The sequence below is a fragment of the Ischnura elegans genome, chromosome 4, assembly GCF_921293095.1.
Source record: "Ischnura elegans chromosome 4, ioIscEleg1.1, whole genome shotgun sequence".
Classification (NCBI taxonomy): domain Eukaryota; kingdom Metazoa; phylum Arthropoda; class Insecta; order Odonata; family Coenagrionidae; genus Ischnura; species Ischnura elegans.
In genome coordinates, this window is record NC_060249.1 from 127,586,017 (window position 1) to 127,604,103 (window position 18,087).

General features: G+C 39.4%; 1 protein-coding gene across 3 annotated transcripts in view; it reads left to right on the forward strand.

Moving 5' to 3' along the window:
- Positions 1 to 18,087, forward strand: part of LOC124158040 (nidogen-like) — a 123,334-nt gene that overhangs the window by 67,600 nt on the left and 37,647 nt on the right. For 2 of the 3 annotated variants that reach the window (XM_046533199.1, XM_046533200.1), the window contains exons 10-13: positions 1,889 to 2,064; positions 3,814 to 3,948; positions 5,077 to 5,337; positions 16,456 to 16,614. In XM_046533199.1, coding sequence (XP_046389155.1) covers positions 1,889 to 2,064; positions 3,814 to 3,948; positions 5,077 to 5,337; positions 16,456 to 16,614 — 731 coding nt within the window. The remainder of the gene's footprint in view (positions 1 to 1,888; positions 2,065 to 3,813; positions 3,949 to 5,076; positions 5,338 to 16,455; positions 16,615 to 18,087) is intronic. The other variant, XM_046533202.1, reaches the window with a different exon arrangement.

The window sequence follows — 18,087 nt, forward strand, 5'->3', positions numbered from 1 at the left end:
TTTACCCTAAAATTTTCCACGGCTGCAATTCTATAGCAATACTCCTGCGAGAGCTTTTAAACAAAATTATTCATGAGTTAGGACTAGCATTGTAGAGCAACGGTGTATGCGAAGAGAGGTTCGGAAATCTTTCTACTCCCTCTTATGCCGCTACTACCACCGCAGCTATCAAAATTTCCTCATTCAATTGGTATTGAAAGAGGAAATTTCGATAACTGTAGAAATTCCAGGCATACGTCTGCAACACCGCACGATAGGGTAAAAAAAAATGCCGCAAAATTTTTTTTCTTTATAGCTTCGATGCTCAAAATAGGGGTGTGCCTCTTGCACGTGTGCACCTCTTACACACGCTTATCTGTATATGGATCTGAGGAATCTGATCCGATCATCCGTTGGTAAAACCCAAGCAAACAGCTCATCCCATTTGATTTACAGCAAACTCCTGATTATCCGCTATAATGAGGGGCAGAGGAGGCACGAATGAATAATAGGAAAACACGGATTAATCCAAACTTTCACTTTAATTTTTTGCAATCCTCATAATTTACGTAAATCAAACAATTTATTATCACGAATGCACTTAATCTTTTATTTTAAATTGCTCACCAGACTCATTGAGATCTTTCTTCTCCCGACCGTGATCCTTTTAGCGGTGAAAACGTGATTGTACTTGTATTCATACTTCTCCGCATAAGACCTGGTTTCCGAAAACCAAGCGTCCATCGCTGTGTGATGCCTGGCAGCGTGATCACAGATTCTGAGAAGTGGTTTGCACGAATGCTTCAAACCCACTGTGCGAAGTCAGAATCTACTCTGTCAAGAACCACACCTCGTATTCGTGTCTCGTATCAGTTGCCCGGGATGCAGGATGCGGATCCGTGAGCGCTGCATGCGATGCTAGGAAACAGGAGCACTGGGCTTCCATGAAGACAGCTGGTGTGCGATCGAGCCATCGCGCATCAGCGGTTATAGGAAGCCAGAGCTTATGGCAAACTGTCTACGCAAGTGTATGCCTGGTGATGACTCATGCAATGTCTACTTCCATCGTATCTACTTCTACTTTCCCCACTCCTGTCACTTCCACTACTCCCTTCATTTCCAGTTTGACCTTGACTGGTCATGGCGTAAACATGCCTCATCGGAGGGTCGGACGCCGAGGTTGATGAAAAGGTATTCGGCACCCACGGCGGCAACTATAGTGGTGGACTTGTACGTATACAAAAGCTGAAACTCCCTGGCCAAGGCATTAGAATGACTTTATAAATGATATCACTACTCAAGTTTCATGATAGAGCCTACTGTCGGCAGATTTCTGTACTTACTTGCCTAAACATCTCTGTCACCAAAACTACTCGGCTCGACTCAAATTTTCGAGTACTCGCACATCCCTGCAGATTGTATTTTACATTAAATTACAATTGGTTAACCATTGAAGCATCTTCAAAAATTAATAAAGATTTTTTTTCCCACCGGTCATCGTCTTCTACAATTCCTGTACAGACGTCTAAACAAATTTGAAACATTTCTTGCCAGCCAATTAAATACATAAATCAGTTCTAGTGAAAGGGAATTCTAATGGAAAAAACAAGCCTGGGCATGAAAATGCAAAAATCCAAGTGCTTTTGCATCTGATTTTATTTTTTATAGAGGTCGTGGTAAATATCGAGGGAGTGTGAACTCGTGCACGGATAGTCCGCAAACGGATAGTTGGGAATCTGCTGTATTTATTTTACTGAATTTCTATAATAATATGCACATGCAATTGAGGTTACCCACATGCATGTATTTAGTGATTTAATTACAGAATTAATTCAATTATGTGGAATATAGCTCTCTTGGTGTTTCAAAACAGCTCATAATCATACAACTTTGATGCATATCTTTTCAGGTATAGGCAGTTGTACTCTGGAAGTGACAGTAGTGAAGGCTTTGTCTGCGTTGATGAAAATGAGTGCACCACTGGTACTCACAAATGTGACAAGAACGCCATCTGTTACAATGAAGATGGAGGCTACCGTTGCTTGTGTAACCATGGCTATGAAGGAGATGGAAAATATTGCCAAAGTAAGCATTATTTTTATTAAAATGAGGATATTTACTTAGAAGGATAATTCACCTTGGTTTCAAATTATTCCCTGTATTTCAGAGGGCCCCATATCTCACTGAATTTGTATTCTCTTTGTGAAACTTCTGAGGAGTTCAGTTTAATAAGTGAACTATATTACTGTCATTCAGGGCTTCAACCCAAGGCTGTAGCACGTGGAGGGAGGTGAAAGTCTTCAAGACCCCTTTTTCCCCGAAATGTTCAGCAGATACTGTTTTAGGTACACCCCTTTCAATTAAACCCCCAAAATGCATTTTCCCCGTCAAGTTAAAGCCTGAAAACTTTTTTCCAGCTACAGCCCTGCTTAACTTGCTCACTGCTGAGCAATCACCCACCAGTTGGCCACACGTGGCTTCCTTTGGCAAATTTACTATTTTTCTTTGTTTCTCAGCTGTTGACATTTTGAAAAATGAGAAGTTAGAGGCTTAAATTGTGGTGTGTCTATTCTATAGGTACGTGATAACCCATGTGGTGCATCCAGAAGTTAAGTTCGACGCCATCCGGGACAAAACTCGTTGGGTCGCTGTTGGGTGGCATTACGCTTCCAGCTTAGTCTTCCACTTAGGAATGGAAAAAACCTGTCGGTGTGGTACTTTTTGGGGAATTGTAGGCATTTAGTATGGTACATAACCCTATCTCTTGGCATCACTTCAGTATGGGGTTTGGCAACTGAAGTTAAATGCAATGGGTTTGGCAGCACTTGGACGGCTCTCATAAGTAGCTCTGTGTGTGATATGTACTGGCCTCAGTTTAACACCCAGGTATTGGCCCAGAAATTACCCAGCCCAGAAATAGGCAGTCTCACATTGTGCGAAAAATCCACAGAGAAAAAATCATTCGCCTTGACCGGGATTCGAACCCGGATCCCTCGATTTCCGGCCGAGTGCTTTAGCCAGTTAAGCTACCGAGGCGTCATTCTTCCCTGTGGAAATTTACCAATTTAATTTTTTTGTGGAATTTTAAATGTGGAAAAGAATGATGCCTCGGTAGCTTAACTGGCTAAAGCACTCGGCCGGAAATTGAGGGATCCGGGTTCGAATCCCGGTCAAGGCGAATGATTTTTTCTCTGTGGATTTTTCGCACAATTGTGCATTGCGGGTGACTCCCGTAAAAGTTATCACCGTGGCTAGTCCCGGTATACTTAAATTCAGTCTCACATTCTCGAGGAACTGTCCTGGGATGGCCTCACAATAAAGGGGCTATAGCATTGTCCCTAGTGGGCCTGAGCGGTGGCTTCTCCATGTTCCTGCACTTCCCCTCCGCCGTCTCCCATTGGCGAGAGGCCACTGATCGAGGCAGTGGCCAGTGGGTGAATCTAGGCGTGACTGGGTCTCACTGTGCAGATCGACCCATGACCCATCGGTATCTATTCCCACCTCAGTCTGAGACCGGTAATGGAGATGCAGCTCTGCAGTGAATGTGTTCAACCCGAAAATTTGCTTGGATAGGTGAGGGTGCAGTTCACGAGAGACTGGGCCACAGAGTATGAGTTTCACCCTGGATTCATGTTAGGGCATTCTATCACTTTCATTGGCCGTCTCGTACTGCAAGCATTTAAATGGGGAACCATTGTGGTCAGCTCTACTCTCTCTACCCTCTAGGCCACAATGCTTCTCTTGATTTTACAATTGTAATATGTAGGACATATTAAGAAAATTTACCTTTTTAGGGATGGTAGTTTTCATTTTCTTATCCTTGCTGTTTTTCAGGAATGAGAACGTGTTCTGATATCCAATGTCATCCCAATGCAGAATGCATTTTGCCAAGACCAGGCCAGCCTGAGTGCCGTTGCTTTCCCGGTTTCAAAGGAAATGGCTATCAGTGCACAGCAGTCACACAGGAAGGTAATTTCATGTCAGTCTGATTTAATTAAGGTTTCTACTATTCAAATTTGTACCATTTGTATTAGGAATCATCTCCAAACTCAAGAGTTTAAATTATTCACAGCTTCAATGGGGCGTTATTTTAATCTTGTTATTATGTTTTATGAAACTCCGTAGAGGGAAACAGGTATTTGCTGGGAACTTAGTTTTAAACGTAAAGCTACATCAAAACTTGTATTGAAATGTATGAAAATCTGCATTAAAAATAATCACACATCAACTGAGGGCTCCTGTTTCTGTATTGCTACGTTAAAGCCCAGTGAGAAATGGGTGGTGGAATCCACGTGGAACCCACGTGGAAAATTAACGTGGATACCACGTGTTTTTGGTCGTGGAATCAACGTGGAACCCACGTGGAAATTTGGTGGAAAAATTAAAACAGCAGTTGGTGCTGTCCTAAAGTCATTAAAACCTCAACCACTCTATATCTAAACCTTCTATATATGTGTCTACGATTTTTCATGTGCTCTCATGGCTGCCTTTCCACGAATTATATAAAAATAGAATGTGCGATACATTTTCACATAACTAGCGTGGTTTCAGGATGATAAATGACGCAATGTCACCAGAGAGTTAAGTTCCACAAATTAGAAATTCTGTTTAACATTTTATGATAATCACCACAAATCCACTTGAAATCAACGTGGATTCCACGTGGGTCCAACCACTCAATATCCACCACCACCAAATATCCACCACTCAACGTGGATTCCACGTGGGTTCCACGTGGATTCCACCACCCATTTCTCACTGGGAGGCCTTTCCACCGTGGCACCAGAATTCTTGGCAGAGGTAAATAATGCAATCAAAATCTTGTTTTACTCTCATCTGCCTGGATGATGGTGCTCAAGTTGGGTACCAAGATCTTGACTATGTAGACTATACTTGAGCTCTGAAAGAATTAGGGGAGAATTTATTTAAGGGTTTTAACTTTGAAACTTGGCTTGTTGACAGTAATGATACAAAATAATTAAAGCTGTAATAATAAAATTACTGTTATTTCCTGTTGCCTTCTCCTTCCTGTGATATCAAGAACGACTTTGCCATTTCCCTTAGTACTACAAACTGTGATTTCTTTTTGCTTTGTAGTTTCGTGTGACATAGAGAACAACTGCTCGCCATTTGCCGTGTGCACTTACAGCGAGGAGATGGGCGAGAGCCTGTGTGTCTGCCTGCCAGGGTACGTGGGGGATGGGCTGGTGTGTCATGACGCATCCTCATACAACGCAAGCCAGGGCCCCCCTTTGCCCACGTGCATCTCAGGCTCATGCTGGTGCCCTCAGGGGTACGATTATGATGGGCAGGGTCTGTGCACCGAGAGATCCTCCGACTATGACAACCAGGGAGAAAGTGAGTGAGATATGTATTTTGATTGCGAGTATATTTAGCCTTTAGTTATTGCATTCACTGTGAACACATTGGTACTTCCTATTTTATTTATTTTTTGCCCCAAATCATTACTTGAGCCCTGATGGCCAGATTCACCTGAACGTGTGGTATCCCAAAATAATTAAGTAAAAAGGAGGAAACAAAATTTTAGTTTGAGTCAGAGAATGAGTATGTTATCAGAGGCATAGGGAAATGCTGGCAAACATAATTGCTGCAAATTGTAAAAAAGTGAGTGAAGTGATATGAAAGGCAATTGTTATGTTAACTTGGGTGGAAGATTGTGACCACGGGGTGATTTGCCTGAAACTGATCAGAATAATTCCATCTGTTTTCATTCTGATATGTTAATTCCGTTGCAGTGTGATTATAATTTGTTGCATTTGAAATTTAAAGTTGCACTCTGACAACTCCATTCTAGGGCCCATATTGTCATAGGAATGATATTTTTCAAACAAATTCTGATCACATTGCTACTCAAACAGAATCGACCGTTTGAAATGGAAACCAATCAGAGTATTTCCAGTTAGAGTGGAGCACACTTTGTGGTTGGCCTTGTCATGAGGAGCCTCCCCTTCTCACGTTCTCACCAACCCACTTCTCCTTAAAGACACCTCCAAGTTCCTCTTCCTTTCTCCAGTGCAGCGAGTCTGGCCTTCCCTCCTCGTCAGGTATAACGTAAAAAACAGATCTATGGTGTACCACCTCATTGGTGATGGTGCTTAGCTTTTCAGGTGCTAAGTATGTGGCAAAATGTCGCGTCATGTCAAAGAGGAATAATATAGATGATATTCCATCCTGAAATACTGTATAAACGTTAATTAAAACATAAGTCTTACCATCATCAAATTCAAAGATTGAATTTAAACAAAAGAATTTAAAAAGAAAAAATAATATGATCGAATTTTGGCTATCTATTTGTCAAACTGAATTTGTAATGTATTCCAGTCTTATGATTTTTGAATACTTTTTGTGTTAGTGATTTTTCACGTCAAGCATTTTCCTTGCATGTCTGTGAAGAGAAAAGGTAGTCTTTGCAGGACTGAGAAAAATATCTATTATTCAGTTTTAAGCATGTATTAGTCGTGAAATACCATTTCTAATGAGGGATTGCCGGTTTCTCACTTATATTGAGGAGCCAAGAAGTTGTTTTGGAACATTGGTTTGAGTTACTGCATGGGCTGATGAAGTGAACATTGTGCTCCTTTTGATCTATAGTTAATATTTCACTGATATTTTTCGGTATGCTTTGATTGTTATTTTCTGTAAGCAGTCGGATGTCAAAAGTTTATGTGCTCTGCTCTGCTATGGCCCTACCCCCAAAGTGCCTGTATTACGGATGATCCTAATATGAATGCCTGATCCAATATCCATATGGCATTCGCTTGGTGTTCCTATGAGGTAGGCGCATTGAAATTGGTATTGTATAAACAAGGGCTAATCCTCTGATAGGTCATCAATACACAACCAGAATGAAATTATCATTTTCACTTTGCAAGAAATTCATAATTATTTTTGCATCGTTCTTATCATCTTCTTGTTTTTTTCCTTCATTTCTTACAACTTCCTTTGTGAAATGTTACTGCATCCAGTGAAGCTTATTGCTTTACCTCATTCTAGTTGTATTCATTCATTGATAAGCATTATAATTTTTCCTTCTTTTTCCTTCGACCTGCAACAAAAAAAACAGGAATTCTGATCATTATGCTTTTCATATTTTCTTTCTAATCATTTCCATTGATATTTGTCTGCAGTCCTAGGATTGATTTGCTGTACCTCTCCACTCATTTTTTACTTTTTTTGGATCCTGGCTGAATACCTATAATTCTGAGAGCATACTTTAATGTGCAAACTTGTCATGTGTTTGAAATACAGTAGAATTCTGATTTAAGGATTTTCAAAAGGGACAAAATTTTAAACCACCAAAATGCAGAAAAATACTAATTAAGGACCTGCCATTTTTTTAGGTTTTAAAGTGTTTAATGATTGGAGCAGCTTTTTATGAATTAAAACTATAATTTTAAGTCACCAAATGGTGTCACAAGCTACAAAAAATGTTTTTATCCCTAAATGTGCTCTTCCCAAAGAAGTTTCGAAAATACTCATCAGGAAACGGCTGTAAATGGGAGGTAAAATTAAATATGATAAGCAATTTGAGAGTGATCTTTAAGAGAATGTACTCAATATCTTTACGCATTTTTTCAGTGGTCTTGATGCATTTTTTAAATTAATTTTATTCTGTAAAAGTGTATATGCATAAATATAAAAATGTATGAGGTGATGTACTAGAAGAATCATCATCTTTGCGTCATGAAAATTTAGCAAAATACAGATGCTGTGGAAGGTCGTTAACCCTTTCAATGCTGAGGCTATTTTTTGTATGGCTTTTCCGTGACTGAATGCATTTTTTTTGGGTTTTTCAGTAATACTGTACCTAAGAAACAATTATTCTTCAGGAATTAAAAAAAAAAATTTTTTTAATGCTAAAAATTTAAATTTTTTCAACGGACGTGAATTCACGTCCTCAGCCATACGCTTGAGGCCGCTCTTAGTTATGCAGGGTAGTATCAACGCCCCTTTACGATCATATATCCCTCCTAAGTTTTTAGCTACCCCTTTTGCTGGGAAAAAATGCAAAGCCCTTCAAATATAGTAATGCAATATGATGTCTTATTTTTATTTTTATTTAAAATTCCATAGATTCATAATTTATCAATTTTGTAATTATTTTGCAAATGCTGATATTTTTCTGCTAAAAACGCGATCTGCTAAAACTACAACGCCTAAATAGCTATTTCCCGCACTCGTTCTTCTGTTCTGTGAAATAATAGAATGAAATATGTTGTATGTTATTTTGACATTTGAATCTAATATTGTTTAAATTTCGTTACGAAATTTTGCAGAAAGAACTTACACAGTTTCTAGCAGGATTTATAAAGGAAAAAAAACTATTAAAACAGGTATAATTTATTTTTACATAGCACTAAACATATAAATAATATACAGAAAATGCAATCGCACAAATTATAAATAAACACAAAATCCTTTCACAATGCTTTTTACAAATTTATAAACGTAAAAATAGAACAGAAATTACAACTTCATCAGACTGCAGAGCAAGAAAACATATTAAAACAAATAAAAAAATACAGTTTCCATCATTGAAATTATTATGTACAAATATTTACAATCGCATATTTTCATGGAAAGCCATGAAACATGTGTCGACGCAGAGGGGAGGGTGTCCCTCGCAAGCAGGGCAAAAGAACGTTGTGTCTTTTCTTATCCCCTTCTTCTGGCATTCCCGGCACCTTCTTTGCACCGTTCTGTCCCTCTTGCTTTTTTCGTCAATTGGAAGGGTGTGAGGGAAATGCCTTGATAAGCCTACGCCTGTGGAAGGGACTGAAGGGGAAGGGCCTGAAGGGCGAGTGAAAGCAGGTGAAAGTAAAGATTTGATTACCGAAAGCCGAAAGTCATAAAATGAATATCTGGGATGCAATTTCTTATACAAATAATAGCTATTGAGGAGGAGAAGGTGGAAGATGTGAATGCCCAACTTCATGTACCACTTGAGAGTTTTTCGCTCAATTGGATAATAGGACATCATCGGATCAGTGTGATCAATGCCCCCCATCGCCTCGTTGTATCTTGCAATTGCCTCAGGTTTGGGAATGGTTCTCCCTCCCCTTCGGCGGGGGACATCGATCATTTCGCCGCTATACTGCGAACTGATCATCAGTACTTCTCTCTTGTCTTTCCACTTCATGATGCAGACACCGTCACCAGTGTAGGCATTCACAACTTCCCCCTTCTTTAATTTTTTTGAATTAATTTGGGGAGGATTACCCTTCCGATTAGTTCTCAAAGTTCCGGTACATTAGGTCTTCCGCTCCAGTAGTTGGTGGGCCAAATTGACACTGTTGTAATAATTATCCATAAATAATGAATGGCCAGCATCAAGGTGACCCTCCATTAGCTTATTCACAACAGTGTCAACAGTGTCAGCAGCCTCCGGAGTTCCTCCGTGGAGGTTATTACTCCCGAAGCTGCCATTCTCCTCGACTTCGGTGGAGGAATGTCCTCCGTAATATCCTGAGGATCAGGAGTACGCAGGGGACTGACTTGAGAAGTCGAGGGTCGAGGACTCTCCCTAAGGGTGGATTGCTCCACACCTCTTTTTTTTCCTCCCCGAGTTTTATTTTAACCATTCTGAAAAATGATAAATGAAAGCATAGTATGATGGCATACTTTTATGGACTAAAAAAACATTTTGGATAATAATATAATTTTCCACTATTTATAAGATCTCGATTAAAAAAAGAAAGACCTGATTTTAGTAACATATTGGTTCAATGATGAATGAATAAATTAGCGAAAATAGCAAAATGATCTTTGTTTATTTATAAAAAACTATGGCGAGTTTGGTGTCGTTTTCTATCATTTTAAAAACACTTTCTAAATATGGTGTGTATAGCATTCATTAGAAAATATTTAGCTTGTATCGCTATGCTATTAAATGCCGAAGAATAACTCAGATCTACTCCACTCCCATTGTCATAAGCCGGGGTAGGGTGTTTGCCTGCGGAGGATTATAAGGGTCGGACCTGCAGGTACCCGGAGACCAGCGGCCGTCCCGTTTTACACAGAGCATGGGCAGAGCTATTTACCGCCGGGAGATGACATGCATTCCGAAATATTCTCAGAGGGAATCCCCGAGCCAGTCGGTAGACCATTGAACTCTGCTTCATAATAAGAAAATATCCTCTGACGCCATCCTGCTTGAGGGTTCTTCCGCCCCAACACCCTCATCCCTAATGCTTTTCACGTGGCAATAAACCCTCTTTGTGTCTGCGAAACTTCCGAAAGCAGGGCCAAGAAGGTCGCGCGCCACCCCGGCAATTGATCAAACAAAAGAATATACGGAGAGAGTGAACCGTATCTGAAAAGAGTGAAATGTCGAAGACTACTAAAGATATTGCTAGCGACCACTTCAACTCCAACTTTCAAAACATCCTTTCCTGAACAGCCAAATCTCTAATGGGAATGACAACACTTCCACGGATAATTATTTTTCTTGATTTCCTGATTATGCAGATACCAAGAACACAAAGTTATTGTCATTCGCAATGAAAAAAGATATTTTGTTACGCAGCAAGCGAGGACCGCAAAATTTTAACAAGAATACCAAAATGTTCTTTGATATCGTGTCTTTTTTTATGTTTCCAGCATTATGATAGTGGTAATTAATCACAAATAACAGCAACAGCACTTTCAACCTTCAGTAATGAAGGCATTATATGCTTATACTTACTAGTAATAGGTACGAGTTTACGAAGAAAAATTAACAATTTATGCATGAATTTGTAATGCACTGGTCCGAGTATTAAATATAAAAATTTAGGAGCGCATAAGTGTCATTTGAAAAATAGAATAAATGAAAATGTTACTTGAGCAAAAATAGAAAATAGCTACGTTTCGCCAAAAAATATTTCGAAGCAAAAAAAGTATAACATAATTACTCATTGACTCACCCAAATTGAAGGGAGACGAAGGAAACAAATAATATCAAAACACAGGATCGGGATATTTACAGATCCTGAATTCTGCAATCGATTGTTTGCTGCTGCAGTATCTTGTGTAGGGAGTAATAAGGAGAAATAATGAATACACGGTACATGGGTGTTTAAAATAAAAATAGGATCTATGCACAATAAATGATTAAAAAAAGGCATTCAATGCTTCATCATGCCATATTTCATCGCTAGTTAGTGAAGAATATTCGAAGAATATTTTGGATAACGACAATTTATCGCCGTAAAAGTCGAAAAAAAAATTAACTGAAAATTTTCAATTTTTTTACTTGAAAAACATAAACCTAGTTATCAAAATACATATCTATAACACATATATCAACACACAATTAGGTAAATAAAAGGCAAATCACGCATATTTACAACAGAAAATTAAATAGAACAAGGAAAAAAAATGTTTACGTACCTCCAACTGAAAGCGTCTTCGACCGTAATATTCACCCCAGCAAGAAGAACTGACCTTCCCCAAGCGATGGTAGGAGTGTAACTGACGGCTGTGAGCCCGCAAAAGCCCCTACGAACGACTTGGACGCAGTGGTGCCGCTATTAAAGCCGCCGGGTATGGGACGTGAATTCACGTCGGACCGCCATTAGCTAGGAACCGCTGGACGTGAATTCACGTCCAGCCGCGCGGAAAGGGTTAATCTGGAATTCTGAGCTATGGAATGTCTATTTTGCCTTCTTCATGTTTTCTCTCGCCTCAGAAAAGTGATGGCTAAATAAGTCATTGAAAAGCCTGTACCCTCATTTAAGCTTCCAATTTCACCATCCAAAAAAGAAAGTCTTCTTTTTTAGTATGCAAATGAGTCGATATTGATTCAGCACGATGGCAACAGCAGCATGCGTAGTCTTCAACAAAATGGGAGTTGGTGTGAAAACTTATCAGTGTCTCCAGAGTTTGGGACTTCCATCAGTTTAATGCTGTAGGTGTCAAGCACCCAGGAATTCCTGCCCGATTCCCATATTTTTCTGTGCTCATCTATTTTACTGTGGAAATGCAAATGATTTTCTCCATTATAAGCGATTCATTTAGGGTGATGGATGGTGATTCAGGGGCCATAACATTGATTGCCATTCTCTTTTGATATAAAATTGCAGAAGGTAAGTGTCCTTCTTCCATTAACATCCATTGCACATAATACCCATTCACTTGCCATAACATGCAATCGGCGATTTCATCTTAATAATGAAGTCATGTGTTATTGTTCTGCTAAGAAAACTCTCTCTCCCTTGCTCACCATCTAAGATATGCCAGGGGAGACACTTCCTCGGTTCTTTCTCAGTGTCTCCATGGAAACGGATCATAGAATAGATAAGAGAATGGGTCTTTGGGTGAACTTGCAAAAGATATCGGGCCTCCTCTTTTTGAGAAGAAAAGTATGTAATTGAATGGATAAATATTGGGAAAACAATTGACTGCTCTGCGAGAGTATAGTGTTGAAAGGAGTGTGAGCCATCAATGAAAAAAATTCGAAGGAAACCATCGTGGTAGCTGCCATCAGAGAATAATGCACATTGTCAGTCATTATGATCATTAGTAGTGAAAGAGAAAGGGGGATGGAAGTATTACGCGATGACAAATCAACCGGCTTGTTGGTTGAAGGCCCCCATGCTGCATCTGCAGAAGAATGCCGATGAAGAAGTGCTACCTCATAGATTTAATCAACTCCTAAAATTTCATGTGAATATTCTTGTTTGTGATTATAAATTCAAAGATTTAGATGATCATTTGCATGAACCATCATGAAAAAATATTAAATCAGGTAAAAAGGTCTTATGCGCAAAATTTTTATAACCAAAAATGCAGAAAAACACAGAATGCGGAAATGCTTAAATGCAAAAATCAGTGCTTCAAGAAATATATGTTAAACACAGAGACTTGAAATTTGGATATGGCTTTATTAAGCTCATAATCATGTAAAAATTATGAGAAAAAGTGGAGTTGAATAAAACAAATTCCCTGAGGTCTCCCACAGCATATGCATCCAGTTTGACAACACTTGGTCATTTGTTTTTGTAATCCTTTCAACAATACTTCATTTGTTTTTGTCTATATGAACATTGCAGTTGCCTGATAAAATAGTCTTAAAACTGGAATAATATCTACTACCAACCATGGCAATGAAGAAATAATTAAAACTTACGTTAATATTTAAAATTAATGGAAATTATCTTAGGTGCCCATGAAAACCTGAAAGTTTAAGGCTTTTGTGGGGAGTCAGGCCTCAACCTCCCACTCGACCTCAACTCCTTGTAGGAGGCTCAGTGAGTGCTCAAGAGATGGTGTACCTCCCTCCCTCTGCAGAGTCTCTGGCAATCTCCTAGGAGTTTCGACAGAGGTCACCTTGTCCCTTCTTCGCGGTGTTCACAAAGATTTTTCATCCAAGTGGTTTCAGTTTCTGTGACGTCTTGCAGAAAAAAAGACTGAGAAAAGTAAAAAAGAAATGGCAATGCAATTGTTATGGAAATGACATCGCAAGGAGCAATCAGGATGATGATGCAGCAGAAAGGTGTCGCATACTATTTGATTTGGTATTAGAATACAAAGGGAGAACATAGCAATTACCATATCATAACCATAATAACCATGAAAATGTTAATACCATAGTTGGAACTCCACTAGGGAAAAAAATGATTTCCTAATAACGATACGAATAAATGATGAATGCAGGAAAACGACCTATGCGGTGATGCTTGTCTAGATTGCCTATGTCCCAGGAAACTCAGGATTTTGGCGAGTAATTATGATATTCATTAAAGGATTCAAACAAGATTTTAGCGAATTACAGGAATACTAGTACTTTATCAAGACACTTAGGTCACATTGCTGATTCGACTAATATCTCTTTCAAATATCCCAAAAAAACACGTGCCTGTTGTTATTAGCCATAAATGACACGTAGTCACGGGGCGGATCCAGGATTTCTTTCTGGGGGGGCACAAGCAAGGCCTTATCCAGGATTTTGTTCTGGGGGGGGGGGGCACAAGGATATCTCGGAATACAAAACGAATGCAATGATAATGAGACCATATTAAAAATCTTGCATATTTTTGAGGGTCTGAGGGGGGGGGGGGGCACGTCCCCCCCCTGGATCCGCCTATGCGTAGTCATTTTGTCTCATTTTCGTCAAATGATGGATGCGGGAATAATTTTTCGTCGGAACCTTGATCTTCAAATGATCAGTGCGAGAAAACGATACTTCGGGAAACGACAGATGCAGGAAAAAATTACTAAGTCTATATGGAACTTTATTTGGAACCAGAAATGGCGAACGATGAATGCAGGGGAAACGATCAATGCGGGAACCATAATAGATCGGGGTTCCACTGAATAACTTTTCTTTTGAAAGTGGCAGTGTAATGACTTCTTTTCTCTGACATCGTAATACTCTGAAAGGCACGGAATCACAACTGAATCGATCTCTCTACACAGAGGCAAATCATGTTGCCTTCTTACCCTTGCTCTGAGAAAAATGCAACGACTTTGTAGCAGTTTATTCCGCGATGGAATTGAGGCTTTAACGTTACAATTGAGGTAAATTGTTACCAATCACACGAACATTTTGTGAGTTGACCGAGCTTTAACTTGAATGGAGCCGAACCCAGGCTAAAGCAGGCAATCTCGCGGACACGGCAGAAGTGCACCCGGCGACTGATCGGCACGCACCGAATCTTTGCCTGCTGCCTAGAAATGGAAAATGTTTTTTTTACTTAAACGCAAAATTATTGTTCAGCTATTTTTGACGTTGATTTTTCGTTGTATAGCTATCAGGTGGCAAACTCAGGTACCTATCCATAATTTTTTTGCGGAGTAAATTATGCAACCCGATTGACGTCGAGAATTTTGCATCCGATTGTAAGACGAACCCTCTTTTCTGCGGGAGTTAGGACGGAAAAAAACCTCGTCCTAGATTCGTGCAAATGCGGTAACCAGTTTGAGTGCATAAAAATCACTTCACACATATCCATGTCCATTTAGCTGGTCCTGCAGTCATATGCCACACCTATTGTTTTCTAAAAAAGGAAGGTAGTAGAGTAAGTAACTCATTTGGAAAATTGTAATACAGTAGCTACAATTATTCAGAGAGAAGATACTATTTTGCTTTGAATCCTAAATACTTAATTACTCGTTTAAGCTGAAACATATACACATCACAATAAATATCCCGGGAGAAAACAATCGCATGACATGTGAATTTAATATATTATTCACTTGAAGTACAGCTTTTTCATTCTGCTACTATTGGATATTTGTTAATTCTCAACAGGTAAGCACGGATTCATCCTTGAAAGACGCTCTCAAATTCACTGAATTAGCTTCTGCTGGTGCTCTCCAAAGTTTAAATCTCTACCTCAAGTAAACAGATGGGTATAAAATCACTTCTAAACATGTGTAAAACAAATACAGATGGAAACATACATGTAAACCTGAAGTGTATGCAGAGGATTACATGTAACAATTTGCAACTCTTCTCCATAACTCATCCAGAAGCTGCCTCTCCTCACCCACCATGTCCAGAACTTAGTCGTTCCTCCTCCTCTCCGTCCGTTTCACCTTCTCCATTCTTCTCCACACCCACATCTAGAATGCCTCCAATCTTCTCTCGTCCTCCTTCCTCAGTGTCCATGTTTCCACACCACAGAGAGCTACACTCCAGATCAAACTCTTCACTAACCTTTTCTTTAAGCTCTTACTTAACGATCCTCTCATAAACTCTTTCCTATTCATGGACATCTCCTTTGCTAACGAAATTCTCTTCCTGGTGTCCTTACTGCTGTATCCATTTTCCTCTAATGTTCTGCCCAAATAGTTGAATTGCTCTACCTGCTCTTGTTTTTTCCCACATACATACTTTTATCTCGAGTGTCACCTTCCTAGCTTACAAATGCAAAAGGTGATGCAAAATATAAGGTATACATATTTCAAATTAATTAATTCATTCTCACCCTTGGTATATGGGTCATGCTAGTCTGTTTATCCATTTGTTTTACCCTTAAGTTCAGTTGAGTTCTTGAACCTTTGCCTCATCTGGAGTTTCTGTGGCAAAGTGATCCAAATCAATTTCTACATTGCATTTTTTTCAGAAGTATACATGTAGTATGCTGCCTTACGTGATACATTTTTTGATAATGCCACCCGCTAGCCAATAGCACCACTTTGACGGCTAAATTTTTAATAATCTCCTCATATGGTCGTGTGAAATTTCATGCAGTCATTGGTAAATATTGTTACCTCTGTCTGAGCATTTTAACACTTCTTTTAAACAAACCAGCCAGTGGCGTACTTATACTGTAACAGAGTCACTTGCAAATGAGCAACATCTCGGCTCCCTCCCCAGAGGCGCTGATTCCACCCTCTTGTTAAGAATGCATCGTATTGAATGGTGCTTAAGTCTAGACCAGATCGGGAATGGTACGAACACATGAACTTTTGCCGTTCGCTTGTCATCACTACTCTAGTAAGTTCCATTTCCTCGATTTCCATTTACAGTCGAGAGTCATGAGAGTTACCCCGAGGCGGCTTGCATAGGCAATATTTGCATCTGCCCCAAGGGATATGTCCTCGCCAAAGATAGCAGGGAGAGGTGTATGCCCAAAGCGGGTGCCAGCCTATCTACCCACGGAACTAAAGGCATCTCTGGCTTCAAAAGTATACTTGAATCTTTATTCTAACTGGTAACTCATCCCATGGACTCAAAGTGAAGTGATTTATTTTGATACCTCAATATATTCCTTGAGAATCATTTTCTTTGCAATAAATGTATTTTTGCTTTCCTCTGAAGTGATTTTAAATGCTAGGAAACGCCAAAGGAAGAAATTTTCTGTGAATAAAATTATTTGACTTGACCAGAATTTGCTCGAAATCTGCCAATTTCCAGTCACATACCTATGCTACTAGCTTTGAACGTAGGTTTTTGCAGCGAGGGGCATCGTTGCTAATGGCTTCCGGGTGCAGCTGCGTGTTGCGCTTTGTCGTGCATGCTTTCATGTCCCTTACAGGGCGCATCATCGCCCTGTAACGGACGCAAAAGCTTGCACGACATAGCGCAACACGCAGCTGCACCCGGAAGCCATTAACAACCTATGTTACTAGTTACATCATCAAACCAACGTAAGTCAAATCCTAGAGCATTTGAACCAAACTAGTTGTTTGCATCACCATTCTGTATTGTAGCTCAGGCAACGAGAATGTGCTCAATGAGCCATAGTAGGCGGAATTAATCCTACTATGTATAATATTTCATGAGTAACTTAACTTGTCCAGCTAAAAAAGTGACTTTGTATTTGTGTACAAAGTAAGTAAGTTAGGAACTTTTACAATCTGGATTTACATCCACAGATGCTAAGATTTCGTGAATTGGTTGTCCTTTTCTCCCCAGAGTTAAGATTTTTAACGTCTAATTCCAGGTGCATTGAATCAGTTAGAGTGGATTTGCTCTCTGCGGCTGCCGAGTATGAACTTTCTCAGCATATGATTGAGTTTTTACGTTGGCTAGCCAGAGGATAGTGCGACTTGTCTTAGTACTGGTCCATGGGTTATGCTATTGAATTTTCTTGGGCTTAAAAAATTGTTACCTGCTACAAATTATAGGCATTATATTTTACTCACCTTCCTGAGAACCCCTAGGACATGTTATCCAGAAATTTTTTATCACTACGTATATTTTACACCCACTTTGCCAATGTATGTGAATCTCACTGCCATTCCTGTCCCAGCCCTGAAATATTATGTACACATTTATATTACATACCGTATTTCTCCAAATATAGTCCCCCCTCTAATTTTGAGGCTTCAGTTTTAGGAAAAAATGTTTGAAATGCATAGGATTATAGGAAAGCATAGGAGTATAGTCCCCTCTTTACTTTTACCACGGGCATTTCTGGAAAAAAAAGGGGGACTATATTCAGGTAAATACGGTTATTGAAGTTGTTTGTAATCAGCATAATCGCAACAAATCTTAAAAAAGATTCTTCCTCCCTCTGCTCCATGCTTTGCAATTTGCCTGGTTTTCAAGTTGGAAACTTTACTAGGAAAATGATGCTAATATTAGTGAAATTGATTGCTTATTCCATGTGATGAATTATTTGCCAGCATGATGTGAAATACAATTTTTTCTCAAAC